This window comes from Garra rufa, chromosome 18 (genome assembly GCF_049309525.1).
Source record: "Garra rufa chromosome 18, GarRuf1.0, whole genome shotgun sequence".
NCBI lineage: Eukaryota > Metazoa > Chordata > Actinopteri > Cypriniformes > Cyprinidae > Garra > Garra rufa.
The window spans coordinates 43,493,398-43,509,531 of record NC_133378.1 but is presented as its reverse complement, the minus strand read 5'-3'; the positions used below and the strand labels follow the sequence as shown (position 1 = coordinate 43,509,531).

Below are 16,134 nucleotides of genomic sequence, written 5' to 3'. Positions count from 1 at the left end.
AATGCTTTAAATGGAAGCTGAAATTAATTTTACTATGGTAATTATAGTTTTATCTGCAGTTTTTGCAGTGAAATCATAAAAAAATGACTATGAAAGGAGTTTCTGATTTAGTATAGGTCAGCAAACATCATGAATTCACATGATTATTACACAATTCAATATATTGCATTTTTTAATATATATATATGGTTGAAGTCAAACGTTTACATACACCTTGTTGAATCTGCCAAAATAAAAGATCATACAAAATGCATGTTGTTTTTATTTAGTACTGACCTGAATAAGATATTTCACATAAAAGATGTTTACATATAGTCCACGAGAGAAAATAATAGTTGAATTTATAAAATTACACCTTTCAAAAGTTATTTTTTTTTTGTTTAGTGATAGTTGTTGATGAGTCCCTTGTTTGTCCTGAACAGTTAAACTGCTGCTGTTCTTCAGAAAAATCCATCCTTTGGTTTTCCAGCATTTTTGTGTATTTGAACTCTTTCCAACAATGACTGTATGATTTTGAGATCCATCTTTTGACACTGAGGACAACTGAGGGACTCATATGCAACTATTACAGAAGGTTCAAACACTCACTGATGCTCCAGAAGGACAAAACATGCATTGAGAGCCGGGGGTAAAAACTTTTGGCATTTGAAATTCAGGGTAAATTAAACTTATTTTGTCTTCTGAGAAACATGTAACTATGTACACTGCAAAAAAAAAAAAAAAAAAAAAAAATGCTTTTCTTACTTAGATTTTTTGTCTCGTTTCCAGCCAAAATATCTAAAAATTCTTAAATTGAGAAGGATTTTCTAAACAAGTATAAATTAGGTAAATTTGCTTAAAACAATCTGCCAATGTGGTAAGAAAAATAATCTTATTTCAAACAAAAAACAAGATTATTTTGCTTGTTTCAAAGCAAAAACTCACGTAATTTCAACTTGTTTTCTTTTTCTGAAAACGAGACAATGATTTTTAATTGTCCAGAATTTTTTTCTTGATTTAAGATTTTTTAGAGATTTTAGCTGGAAACAAGAAAAAAAAAAATCTAAGAAAATAATATTTTGCAGTGTGGCTTCTGATGGGCAGAAATGAAACTAAATAAAACAAATATGATATTTAGGCAAAATAAGAAAAATACGCATCTCCATTCTGTTCAAAAGTTTTCACCCCCGGCTCTTAATGCATGTGTTTTCCTTCTGGAGCATCAGTGAGTGTTTGAACCTTCTGTAATAGTTGCATATGAGTCCCTCAGTTGTCCTCAGTGTCAAAAGATGGATCTCAAAATCATACAGTCTTTGTTGGAAAGGGTTCAAATACACAAAAATGCTGGAAAACCAAAGAATTTGTGGGAGCTGTTCAGAACAAACAAGGGACAACTATCACTAAACAAAAAAATAAACTTTTGAAAGGGGTCATTTTTATAAATTCAACTATTATTTTCTCTTGTGGACTATATGTGAACATCTTTTATGTGAAATATCTTATTCAGGTCAGTACTAAATAAAAAACAGCATGCATTTTGTATGATCCTCTTATTTTAATAAAATAATTAACCTTTTGCATATTCTGCAAGGTGTACGTAAACTTTTGACCTCAACTGTATATTGTATTTAACTCAAATCTCTTTGGTATTTTGGCATAAACTATAGTTACCATGGTAGTTTTTGTGATTGTGTGCTTATCATATTTCTCACAGCATCCAGCCAGTTTCTGTGTGTGTGTGTGTGTGTGTGTGTGTGTGTGTGTGTGTGTGTGTGTGTGTGTGTGTGTGTGTGTGTGTGTTTCTCGTGTTACCGTCACCTCCGGTACTGTCTCTTATCTCCCCGTCAAACGCGAGCTTTAATGGCGCTTTAACGCGCGCGAACAATAGCACGAGGAGCGTGAAAAACCTCGCGGGAGCGCGTGAGGCGATTTACACCCCGATCACAGCGTGAGAAACACAGTCATAAAAAGCATCAAACTACAGCTACATTACAACAAACAACTCTTTCTAGTCATCATGGCAGATAACATTCATTTTATAGACGATTTGATCAAATTTTCATTAGTATAAATTTACAGTATCACTTTATTTATTTTTTTTTATAACCAAATTCATTCAAGCTTGCTAGTGTAACTGCATTTGTAAACAGACATACAATATGATATAAACTATATAAAGTCTAGTTGAGATTTAATTAATTCGATTCGCTTTTTTTTGGACCTCACAAAAGTTTAGAGTTTGTTTGACCAATAAGCATATATTTGTATTTTTTTTCTGTAATTAAACTAATTTAATCAGATTTTTGTTCAATTGCGCTGAATCCGATACAGCGCGCTCATGTTTCATTTCTACAGACAGCCGTTTGGACCAATAGGAGAGCGTCCTCCCTTGCGGGGGGGCGGGGCTTGTTGGCAGTCCTCAGCCTCGCGATCATCCACCTCTGTGTCTCGCGCTCAGTCCTCAGGGAAAGTTCGCGTCGACAGAAACTCCGAGTTTGTCCCGAAAGTTTGCTTGAACGTTTTTCCCGAGGTTAATTTTCGCACTTTACGGTTCGGCTGCAGCGACGAGTGGAATATAAACTAATTTAAACAGACGGAGAACGCGCTGCTGGGATTAGAGAGTTTTTTTTTTAATGGCAGGATAGGGGACGCGCACTCACACGGACGCGCATAACGCAGGATTGTGTTTCAGTCGGTTTTATAAGTGTATTTGTATCTATCTAACGTTATATGATGTGGATCAGTTTGGATTGAGCATTCAGACTGATGAAGTTTTATCGTAATTTATGTGGAACTGCAAGTTAGTTTTAAAAAGTTTATTGCTTGGAGTTCTTCATGAGCAGTTTCTGGATTTTTTCCCCCATCATTTTTAAGTTTTAAGAGCCGCTTTGTATTGGATTGATCCGCTTCGAGAGACTGAAGTGATTCTGTGGATCTGAATCTAATGAGCTGACAGCAGATTCCAGCAGGACTTTGAGATGGATCATGTTTCCTGGATTATTTCTCTCGTCTGGTTCTGGTTCTGGACTGGATTCATCACAGGAGAGGAAGGTACGATCAGCATTCACTGTTATATGTCATTATTAAATCTGTATTTTATTCTGTGAATACATGTTTGAAATAGTAGTTTCAAAACAAAAACAGTTCTAACTGAAACATCAAAACGTGGAGCTATAATCAATCATTGACACTGACAATCTGATATAAACTTTTTTTTTGTCAAATAGTGGATTTAGTTTTACAGTAACTGCTGAATTTATTTTCTAAATGTAATTTTGGGATGACAAATCAGTAGTTAATGAAGTTGATTTTATGCTGCGAATAAATGAACTATTTTAAAAAGAACCTCAATTTCTGGCTCTTTACACACTTAAAAATACATTTTTGGGTTTTTTTTTCATAGTGATGTCAGAAGAACCTTTTTTGATTCGCCAAAAACTTTCAGTCAACCATTTTTTATTAATGTAGAGAACATTTTAATCATCTAAAGAACCTTTTTCCACTATGAAAGCCCTTTCGCAGCATATAAAGATTGAATGGATGTTATTGAATATCAAAGCCAGTATAAAAACTAATTATTTTTAAGTTGTTCTAGAGTTATAAACTTCTTAAAAGTTCCCTCAGATCAGTATTTTGTTATCAAAGTTCTCTAAAGCACCATTTCTCTATAGAGCAAGTTCTTTGTGGAGCATGTGAAGGCTGACTCTGACTTTCTAACTCTCTGTTGAGCATCACAGCAGTTTCTAAACATCTAATCAATAATTGACAAAGATTTGATTCAGTTTCACAGTAACTGGTGAATTTACTTTCTAAATGTAATTTTGGGATGATCATCTAGTTAATACACAATGAGAAGTCAGTAGTTAATGAAGTTGATTTTATGCTGCAAATAAATGAACTAATTTAAAAAGAACCTCAATTTCTGGCTCTTTACACACTTAATACATTTTTGTTTGACAGTGATGTCATAGAAGAACTTTTTTGGTTCCCAAAAAACTTTCAGTCAACAATCCCTAAAAGAACCATTTTTTATTAATGTAGAGAACATTTTAATCATCTAAAGAACCTTTTTTCCACTATGAAAGCCCTCTCGCAGCATATAAAGATTGAATGGATGTTATTGAATATCAAAGGCAGTATAAAAACTAATTATTTTTGAGTTGTTCTAGAGTTATAAACTTCTTAAAAGTTCCCTCAGGTCAGTATTTTGCTTTCAAAGTTCTCTAAAGCACCATTTCTCTATAGAGCAAGTTCTTTGTGGAGCACAAAGGTTCCTGACTCTAACTTTCTAACTCTCTGTTGAGCATCACAGCAGTTTCTAAACATAGAGCTATAATCAGTCATTAACACTGACAATCTGATATAACTTTTTTTTTGTCAAAAATTTGATTCAGTTTCACAGTAACTGATGAATTTACTTTCTAAATGTAATTTTGGGATGACAAATCATGTAGTTAATACAGAATGCGAAGTCAGTAGTTATTGAAGTTGATTTTATGCTGTGAAGTTCTTAAGTGGTTCATTAAAGAGCTCAATTTCTGGCTCTTTACGCTCTTAAAAGTACATTTTCTTAGTATTTTGTTTTTATAGAAGAACCTTTGGTTCGCCAAAAAACTTTCAGTCAACAAAAGAACCTTTTTTTCGTTATGTAGAGAACAAAAGCCTTTTTCCACTATGAAAGCCCTTTCACATCTAATAAAGATTGAATGGATGTTATTGAATATCAAAGTCAGTATAGAAACTAATTATAAGTTGTTCTAGAGTTATAAACTTCTTAAAAGTTCCCTCAGGTCAGTATTTTGCTTTCAAAGTTCTCTAAAGCACCATTTCTCTGTGGAACAAGTTCTTTGTGGAGCATGTGAAGGCTGACTCTGACTTTCTAACTCTCTGTTGAGCATCACAGCAGTTTCTATATCTCTCGAGATGATTAACCCAGTGAGAATGTTCTCCAAAAGAGCTGTTGGAGTTTGTGTGTGGTGAGTGTGTCAGGGATTGGTTCCACGTTTCATGGCGCTCCAGGACACCTGGATTCCCGCAGAGGAAATCAGTTCCGTGGTCACTCCAGAATCACACCATCAGCGTTCATTTATCTGCACGCATATCACACACGTCTGCTGTAGTTTATACACACGGTGAATTATAACGACCGCGCACTAATGAAAGAACACGTACGGACATCATTTACTGTGTTTTTTTTTTAAACTTTGTTTCTAAAGTAAACACTGGCATCAGTATCAGTCTTATTAACATCCGTTGACGTCGTATTTTTAAATCAGTCTGGTTTGGGGGCGTTCAGCGGGATTTCTCCCGTGTGTTTCTCCTGCGCTCATTACGACTATAAAGACTTTCATTTGTCCTCCTGTAAGATCAACAATATCTGACACTGTCCAAACACGGCGGAGGCGTCCAGCGGAGAGACAAATGAGGAGCGGGGTGAACCGGCTCTGATTTACGTGATTCTTTGAGGTCTTTTACACGTCCGTGCGACAGGAAGAGACCGTAAACCAGGCGAGTGATTGGAAGTCGAAGGTTTTTGGTGTGGAAAAGTCATCTGGTGAGTGTTTTCCGTGCTGGTGAAGTTAACCAGCTGTGTTAGTTAATCTGGTGGGACGGTCACACGGCTCAAGCCCATTGTTGAAGAACAATAGAGCGGTTGAAGAAGCTTACGGCTCTCGGGAACACCAGCTCTCCTCCTCAAAGGAGCTAAAGAGCTCCAATATGGTAAACTCAAGAGATTGACCCTAAAACACGGTAAACCTCTGAGTGTTTCAGCACAGCTGTGCTCTCTCTCTTCTCACAGATGCAAACGGGAGGACATTTGGCTTTCAAATGTGTGGACGTCAGTTCTCTTTTGTGTGTGTGTGTGTGTGTGTGTGTGTGTGTGTGTGTGTGTGTGTGTCTGTGAGCTCGATGTCTATAAATCCCGTTAAACAGATTTTTCTCGGCGGTGAGAGATAAAGCTGGATTAACATGGGCTGTGACCTCCGACCCTTCCATCTTTTTCTCTTTAAGGGGTTTTTCCTCAATCTTCTCAACTTTAAGTGGATTGAAAGTTATTCACACTGTTCCTCACAGCTGCTTTTGATCCACTTCGGATCTCATTCATACTGTTCACTTCAGTGCTGAGTTATTGTGATGGAAGCTCAAGCAGTAGGTCATGGGTTCGAGTTCCAAGGAATGAACGGAGAAAATACCTTTAGTCACTTTGGATAAAAGCGCTTGCAAATGCATAAATGCAAATGTGTGGATGTTGTGGGTTTGGTTGAGGTTGGTTTGGAGTGTGTGTGTGTGTGTGTGTGTGTGTGTGTGTGTGTGTGTGTGTAAATGATTGGACGCTTGTAGCTGCGTGAGTGTTTGTTTTGGAGAGCTTGTCAGGCTTGTTAGCGTAATTAAACTGAGAGCCACTGGAACGCGGCCTAATTATAGCTTTCTCAGCCAATCACATGCCCCATTACCTCTCATCCAATCAGCTGCCAGATGGGAGGAGCCGGAGAGCCAGTTATGTTTGAATTAGTGATTAGTTATGGAAGGATGCGCAGTTAATTAATCAGAGATCAATAACTGATCTGATAGACCTTCATACTCTTGAGTTTCCTCTCAGAGAGTTGGCTTAACTAAAACTATTAGAACATTTTTGTTAATTGAAATAAAACTGAAAAATTGATGTAAAATTAAATAAAATTAGTAATTTAAGTAAGTTTAAGTTGAAGCACAAAAATTACTAACTGGAAATAAATAAAAACTAAAATTGTAATAACAGTGTAATAAACCCAATTAGTAATGTTTAAAAAGAGTAGAAACTAATAAAAAATGACAAAGTGCATACAAAAAAAAACTAGAGGTTAAATGAAAACTGGGGGGGGGGAAATATGTGTGTGTGTGTGTGTATGTATATGTGTATATATATATATATATATATATATATATATATATATATCTTACCTAAAACTAATAAAAAGTAAAATTAAACTTTAACAGTAATATTTAAAAAGAACTGAAGCTAGCAAAAATGACGAAAATGTAAGTAATTTAAATACATTTAAGTAGCTTGGACATAAAAGTTAAAAGTAAAACTGAAACAAGAACGGTATTGTTTTGGTTTTAGAACAACTTTGATGAAAGGTTTTGATCTACTTCAAATGTGAACTACTGTACACCACCAGTCAAAAGTTTGGGATTGGTAATATTTTTTATCTATTTTAAATAAGTTTCTAATGCTCATCAAGGCTGTGTTTATTTGATCAAAAATAATGAGATAAAAGAATTATATTGTGAAATATTATTACAATGTAAAAAATGTTCTATTCTATTCTATTTTTATATACATTAAAAATCTAATTATTCAGCATTATTAAAACAGTATTCAGCGTCACATGATCCTTCAGAAATCATTCTAATATGCTGATTTATTATCAGTGTTGAAAACGTTATTTTTTTTGGAACCTGTGATCATTTTTTCAGAATTCTTTGATGAATAAAAAGTTAAAAAGAACAGCATTTATTTAAAATACAAATCTTTTCTAACAATATACACTAATGTTCAAAAGTCAGTTAATTTGTATCCTTTCTTTTTTTGAAAGAAATAAATACTTTTATTCACCAAGGACATGTTAAATTAATAAAAAGTGATAGCATAGATTTACATTGTTAGAAAAGATTTATATCTTGAATAAATGCTGTTCTTTCTAACTTGTTATTCATCAAAGAATCCTGAAAAAAGAATCATTGATGATCATTCCAACATTGATAATTCTAGTAATAAATCAGCATATCAGCAGATTTCTGAAGGATCATGTGACACTGAAGACCGGAGTAACAGCTGTTGAAAATTCAGATTTGCATCACAAAAATAAATTATATTTTAAAGTATATTAAAATGAAAACCATTATTATATATTATAAAAACATTTTGCAATATTATAGTTTGTTTTATGTATTTTTAATCAAATAATTGCAGCCTTGATAAGCATAAGAACTTCTTTAAAAACATTACTGATCCCAAACTTTTGAGCGGTAGTGTATATTAAACCTGAATTATATTTAAAAAGAACAAAAACAGCAAAAGCAAACAAAATTACCATAATATTAAATATTAATATATATTAATACAAACTGTAATAGCATATAAGTTATACTAAACACTGTAGAGTTTGTTTGATTTATTTTGTCTTACACACATTTATTTGAGTGTGTGTGTGTGTGTGTGTGTGTGTGTGTGTGTGTGTGTGTGTGTGTGTGTGTGTGTGTGTGTGTGTGAACTGCTGGATCTTCTTCAAGTTCTCTCTCATTCTGTCAGTCTCAGTCTGTAATTAGTGATGAGTTGATTAGAGGTGTGTGTGTGTGTGTGTGTGTGTGTGTGTGTGTGTGTGTGTGTGTGTGTGTGTCCAGTGCGAGCTGTAATTTTGCTGTTCCGCTTCACGGACACTCAGGAATGAGCAGGAATTCTGCCAGCCCTCCCGTGTGTGTGTGTGTGTGTGTGTGTGTGTGTGTGTAATAAATGAAAATGTCACTCGATCACTTTTTTGGCTCTGAAGTGCCTCCTGGGTATCATTGTGTTTTCACTGGAAACAATGGAATAGAGACGGACAGACAGAAAGACGGACAGACAGAATGCTGGGACGTTTCCCGCTCCTCCCTCGCTCTTCCTATTCTTTGTGTGAAGCGGCTGCAGTCGTTGAACTCGCTGTCGTTTTAATCGTGACAGATGAAATGGAAAGAGCTGGAAGGTTTTATAGGTTCAGATGTTAAACTGGGCGTTGATTGCTAGCGCTCTGTTTTCACAGCGTTAGCGTTCCTCCGCCAGACGCCTGAGCAGTGATTTAGAGCAAAAACTCATCATAAACACATTACACTGCATTAAAGATGTCTGAAATCAAAGTCGCTGTCGCATTCAGCGTAATTACGAGTTTCCGACTCGTTAAAACCGCTCGTGTCTTTGTCTCATAATTGCGAGTTGAACCCGAGTTGATTTTAATGAAAGAACGCTGCAATGTCACGTCAGCACTCCTTCGGCAGTGATTTATGAAGCTGTGATCATGTGATCAGCTCATGTCTTTGATTATGATGTCCGGTTAATGTCGGTGTGTGTTTATGTTTGTGAGTGTTTCACTGTCATCAGAACTAAACCGCACATCAGTTTCTCATCAGATGATGTTCTTGAGTTCTACAGCTGCTGTAAACCTGTCTCTCTCTCTCTCTCTGTCTCTCTCTCAGAGGTGCTGATGAACACGAAGCTAGAAACATCTGATCTGAGATGGACTATCTACCCCAGCAGTGACCCTGAGGTGAGACATGTATACACACACACACAGACACACACACTTGAACTTAAAGGAACATTCCAGGTTAACATCAACATGAAACACTTTGATCAACTTGATTCCCCCACAGAATACACATACATAAAAAGGTAATTTAGTTAGATCCAAACTTAGAATTGTGAGATATAAACAATTGTGAAACGAAGATAGAATTAGTGAGAAATAAATGTAGAATTAGTGAGATACAAAACTTAGAATTACTGAAATATAAACTTAATTAGTGAGGTAAAACTCAGAATTAGTGGGATGTGAAACTTAGAACTAGTGAGAAATAAACTTAGAATTAGTAAGATATAAACTTAGAATTAATATGTACAATTTAGAAGTGAGAAATAGACTTAAAATTAGTGAAAAGTATAAATTAGAACTAGTGATAAATAGACTTAGAATTAGTGAGAAATAAAACTTAGAATTAGTGAGTAGACAAAATTAGTGAGATATAAACTCAGAATTAGTGATAACTCGGAATTAATGAGAAATAAACTTACAAATAGTGAGAAATAACATGTAGAATTAGTAAGTAGACAAAATTAGTGAGATATAAACTCAGAAATAGTGAGAAATAAACTTAGAATTAGTGAGAAATAAACTTAGAATTAGTGAGAAATAAACTTAGAGCTAGTGAGAAATAAACTCAGAATTAGTGAGAAACAAACGTAGAACTGGTGAGAAATAAACTCAGAACTAGTGAGAAATAAACTTAGAATTAGTGAGAAATAAACTTAGAATTAGTGAGAAATAAAACTTAGAATTAGTGAGATATAAACTTAGAATTAGTGAGAAATAAACTTAGAACTAGTGAGAAAAAAAACTCAGAACTAGTGAGAAATAAACTTAGAATTAGTGAGATATAAACTCAGAATTAGTGAGAAATAAACTTAGAATTAGTGAGAAATAAACTTAGAACTAGTGAGAAATAAACTTAGAACTAGTGAGAAATAAACTTAGAACTAGTGAGAAATAGACTTAGAATTAGTGAGATATAAACTCAGAATTAGTGAGAAATATACTCAGAATTAGTGAGAAATAGACTTAGAATTAGTGAGAAATAAAATTTAAAATTGGTGAGAAATAGACTCAGAATTAGTGAGAAATAAACTTAGAATTAGTGAGAAATAAACTTAGAACTAGTGAGAAATAGACTTAGAATCAGTGAGAAATAAACTTAGAACTAGTGAGAAATAGACTTAGAATTAGTGAGATATAAACTCAGAATTAGTGAGAAATAAACTTAGAATTAGTGAGATATAAACTCAGCACTAGTGAGAAATAAACTTAGAATTAGTGAGAAATAAACTCAGAACTAGTGAGAAATAGACTCAGAATTAGTGAGAAATAAACTTAGAATTAGTGAGAAATAAACTCAGAATTAGTGAGAAATAAACTCAGAACTAGTGAGAAATAAACTTAGAATTAGTGAAAAAATAAACTCAAAACTAGTGAGAAATAAACTTAGAATTAGTGAGAAATAAACTTAGAACTAGTGAGAAATAAACTCAGAACTAGTGAGAAATAAACTTAGAACTAGTGAGAAATAAAACTTAGAATTAGTGAGATATAAACTTAGAATTAGTGAGAAATAAACTTAGAACTAGTGAGAAAAAAAACTCAGAACTAGTGAGAAATAAACTTAGAATTAGTGAGATATAAACTCAGAATTAGTGAGAAATAAACTTAGAATTAGTGAGAAATAAACTTAGAACTAGTGAGAAATAAACTTAGAACTAGTGAGAAATAAACTTAGAATTAGTAAGTAGACAAAATTAGTGAGATATAAACTCAGAAATAGTGAGAAATAAGCTTAGAACTAGTGAGAAATAAAATTTAAAATTGGTGAGAAATAGACTCAGAATTAGTGAGAAATAAACTTAGAATTAGTGAGAAATAAACTTAGAACTAGTGAGAAATAGACTTAGAATTAGTGAGATATAAACTCAGAATTAGTGAGAAATAAACTTAGAATTAGTGAGATATAAACTCAGAACTTAGAATTAGTGAGATATAAACTCAGAATTAGTGAGAAATATACTCAGAATTAGTGAGAAATAGACTTAGAATTAGTGAGAAATAAAATTTAAAATTGGTGAGAAATAGACTCAGAATTAGTGAGAAATAAACTTAGAATTAGTGAGAAATAGACTTAGAATCAGTGAGATATAAACTCAGAATTAGTGAGAAATAAACTTAGAATTAGTGAGATATAAACTCAGCACTAGTGAGAAATAAACTTAGAATTAGTGAGAAATAAACTCAGAACTAGTGAGAAATAGACTCAGAATTAGTGAGAAATAAACTTAGAATTAGTGAGAAATAAACTCAGAATTAGTGAGAAATAAACTCAGAACTAGTGAGAAATAAACTTAGAATTAGTGAGAAATAAACTTAGAATGAGTGAGAAATAAACTTAGAATTAGTGAGATATAAACTCAGAACTAGTGAGAAATAAACTTAGAATTAGTGAGAAATAAACTCAGAACTAGTGAGAAATAGACTCAGAATTAGTGAGAAATAAACTCAGAACTAGTGAGAAATAAACTTAGAATTAGTGAGATATAAACTCAGAATTAGTGAGAAATAAACTTAGAATTAGTGAGAAATAAACTCAGAACTAGTGAGAAATAGACTCAGAATTAGTGAGAAATAAACTTAGAATTAGTGAGAAATAAACTTAGAACTAGTGAGAAATAGACTTAGAATCAGTGAGAAATAAACTCAGAACTAGTGAGAAATAAACTTAGAATTAGTGAGAAATAAACTTAGAATTAGTGAGAAATAAACTCAGAATTAGTGAGAAATAAACTCAGAACTAGTGAGAAATAAACTTAGAATTAGTGAGAAATAAACTTAGAATTAGTGAGAAATAAACTTAGAATTAGTGAGAAATAAACTCAGAATTAGTGAGAAATAAACTCAGAACTAGTGAGAAATAAACTCAGAATTAGTGAGAAATAAACTCAGAACTAGTGAGAAATAAACTCAGAATTAGTGAGAAATAAACTCAGAACTAGTGAGAAATAAACTCAGAATTAGTGAGATATAAACTCAGAACTAGTGAGATATAAAACTTAAAATTGGTGAGAAATAGACTCAGAATTAGTGAGAAATAAACTTAATTAGTGACATAAAACTTTAGTGAGAGATAAATGCAGAAATCACAATTAACCTTTCTTATTTTATATTCTGTGGCAGAAGCAAAAAAAAAAAAAAAGATTTTATGCAAACATGTAAACTCAGAATTTTGAGAAAAAAGTCAGAATTGTGAGATGAAGTTGCAGTGATATTGTAGATTTGACACTGTGGCAACAGGCTATAATCCAATTTCCTTAAACCAAAATTCAGATTCCCACTCCTGGAAGAAGCCTGTTTCAGTGCAAAATTAGGTTCATATGTGTTTGTCCAAACCGCACAGAATTATGGGTGCTAACAGATACTGCGCTGTAGATGAGGTGTTTAGGATCGTAAACCTGAACTGATGCATTTCTGAAACAATGTCTGAGACAAACAGACTGATTATTCAATTGAATTATTCAAAGAAATTTCCATTAACCAGTGTTTTTATTCTAATGTTTTCCATTTTCCCATTTGCTGTTGTGGGGCACACTGAGGTGGAAAGTATTCAAGTCCTAATGAAATTACTGTGTAAAGTAGTATTTAAACTAATTACTGAGCACAAAACCACTGCCAACATCTGGAATCTCTTGGGAAAAAACAGCAGGAAAGAAAACACTGCGGCCACAAATATATGGATATTCCCATTTCATGCACACATATAAACACTGCATTCAGCTAAAAACTGGATTATCCAGCAGAACTGATGTTCACATCAACACACTCACTGTTTACAGTACTGATGACATCTACTGATTATATTCCTGTGAATGACATCTTTATTATAATCTACAGTAGGACAGAACAGAAATAGAGGCAGTCTGTCTGTAAATTCAGTATTTCACATGATGTCGATTATCACAGGAATTAAGCTGTCTTGAGAATTTAATATTCTTCTGAGACTATAATTTCTGAGTGCTGCTCCTCCTCGAGCTTTAACTCTCCAAACTCCAAACTCAGGCCAGATCTTCAGACTGATCCGACTCCAATTGCTGGATCTTTTCAGACTGATCCGACTTACGGTTTTCCTAAAAATGAGGATTTTAACTGGGAGAAATCCCATAGACTTACATTGAGGGAATGTTCAAATGGTCAACACTATTCAAACTCACACTGACAAAACTCCCACAATCCCTTGAGACTCAATCAAACTCACCTTCTATCAACTAGATTTAGAATACATTCAAATTAACTTGCTAATCATGCTTACAACATGCTAGTAACATGCTAATAAATTAATAATCATGTTAGAATCATGTTAACATGCTAATCATGTTAGAAACATGCTAATTATATTAGAATCATGCTAGCAACATGCTAGTAACATGTTAATCATGCTAGCAACAGGCTAATTATGTTAGAATCATGCTAATCATGCTAGAAACCTGCTAACAACATGCTAGTAACCTGCTCTCTATCTATCTATCAAACTTTAAGCTTTTAAAACTACTTCAAACTATTTCAGACTGAAAACCATCAAACTTAATTAAAACTTTAAAACTTTGCAAACTCTCTGGTCCAGCTTTCTCAAGTCAACTTAAAGTTTGTCTTGACAAGTTCTCTGCAATCTGACTTTAATGCAGCATGGAAGTTTTGCATTATTGATACACTATGGTCCTATTTGAATACCGTAAAGTTCCTTTGACAACTTGTATTGTAAAAAGCGCTGTATAAATAATCTTGACTTGACTGAGGTCTGTCAGTGTTGTAATGCTCCTTCATTAATGCCGCTGCTCTTTCTGTCAGTGGGAGGAGATGAGCGGTTTAGACGAGGAAGGGAACAGCGTCCGCACGTTTCAGATCTGCCCGATGGACACGTCAATGAGTCACTGGCTGCGGACGCGCTTCATCCCGCGGCGCGGTGCGTCTCAGGTGTACGTAGAGATCCGCTTCACCATGATGGAATGTTCCGCCATGCCGTCCAGCTACCGTACCTGCAAAGAGACCTTCAACCTCTACTACTACCAGAGCGATGAGGACACCGCCAGCAGCACACACCCCGCCTGGATGGAGAACCCCTACAGCAAGGTACACACACACACACACACACATTTACAGCGCTGAATTCTGACAATCTCGATCATACGCTCTCCTCTTGTCCTGCAGGTGGATACTGTAGCGGCTGACTTCCTGTTGCGTCGCGGCGGAGAGAAGAAGTCTAATGTGAAGACGGTGCGCGTGGGTCCTCTGTCAAAGAAAGGCTTCTATCTGGCGTTCCAGGCTCAGGGCGGGCGTTCCAGGCTCAGGGCGCGTGTATGGCCTTGTTGTCCGTCCGCGTCTTCTTCAAGAAATGTCCCGCCGTCACCCGCGCGTTCTCCTCCTTTCCCGAGACGCTCCCTCATTCGCTGGTGCAGCAGGCGGAGGGCGTGTGCGTGGCAAACTCCGCCCCCACGGGCCAGAACGCAGCCCCGCCCACCATGTTCTGTGGAGAGGACGGCCAGTGGGTGGGGCCTCCATCGTCCACCTGTGCCTGTAAACCGGGATACGAGCCGGTGGACTCCGACCGCTGCAGAGGTGAGTAACGCGATGGTCGATCCGATCGGATGTTCACTGGTTAGCTCTGTTCTGATTGAAACCTGCAGGAAATGACGTCAGCAAACGATGTTTATCAGATGATCTGTGAGCTGTCACATTGCAAGATATAAAAAAAAGTGTGAAATAAACTCAGAATTTGTGAGATATAAAGCTTAGAATTGCTAAAATATAAATTAAGTTATAAAATATAAATAAATAGACTTTAAGGAGAATTAAAACTCCAGATTAGTGAGAAATAAAACTCAAAATTATTGAGAAATTATACCCAGAATTAGATAGATATAAACTTAGTATTAGTAAAAAATAAAACTCTGAATTGAGATATAAAATAGAATTTTGAGATATAAAACAGAATTATTGATATATAAACTCAGAATTAGTGAGATTAAAAAAATTAAAATTAGTGAGATATAAAACTTAAAATTAGTGAGATATAAACTTAGAATTAGTGAGATATAAAACTTAGAATTAGTGAGAAATAAACTCAGAATTAGTGAAATATAAACTTAGAATTAGTGAGATATAAACTTAGAATTAGTGAGAAATAAACTTAGAATTAGTGAGAAATAAACTCAGAACTAGTGAGATATAAACTTAGAATTAGTGAGAAATAAACTTAGAATTAGTGAGAAATAAACTCAGAATTAGTGAGAAATAAACTTAGAACTAGTGAGATATAAACTTAGAATTAGTGAGAAATAAACTTAGAATTAGTGAGATATAAAACTTAGAATTAGTGAGAAATAAACTTAGAACTAGTGAGATATAAACTTAGAATTAGTGAGATATAAACTTAGAATTAGTGAGAAATAAACTCAGAATTAGTGAAATATAAACTTAGAATTAGTGAGATATAAACTTAGAATTAGTGAGAAATAAACTTAGAATTAGTGAGAAATAAACTCAGAACTAGTGAGATATAAACTTAGAATTAGTGAGAAATAAACTTAGAATTAGTGAGATATAAAACTTAGAATTAGTGAGAAATAAACTTAGAACTAGTGAGATATAAACTTAGAATTAGTGAGATATAAACTTAGAATTAGTGAGAAATAAACTCAGAATTAGTGAAATATAAACTTAGAATTAGTGAGATGTAAACTTAGAATTAGTGAGATATAAACTTAGAATTAGTGAGATATAAACTTAGAATTAGTGAGATATAAATCTAGAATTAGTGAGAAATAAACTT

At 34.2% G+C, this 16,134-nt stretch overlaps 1 protein-coding gene across 1 annotated transcript in view; it reads left to right on the top strand.

The window, feature by feature from the left end:
- The first annotated feature begins 2,445 nt into the window (after positions 1-2,445).
- The window catches only part of ephb4b (eph receptor B4b), a 37,334-nt gene continuing 23,645 nt past the window's right edge, over positions 2,446-16,134 (top strand). The window contains 5 exon segments of the mRNA XM_073823826.1: positions 2,446-3,030; positions 9,193-9,263; positions 14,154-14,435; positions 14,514-14,636; positions 14,639-14,921. Of these exon segments, the coding sequence (XP_073679927.1) occupies positions 2,958-3,030; positions 9,193-9,263; positions 14,154-14,435; positions 14,514-14,636; positions 14,639-14,921 (832 nt within the window). The 5' untranslated portion in view covers positions 2,446-2,957.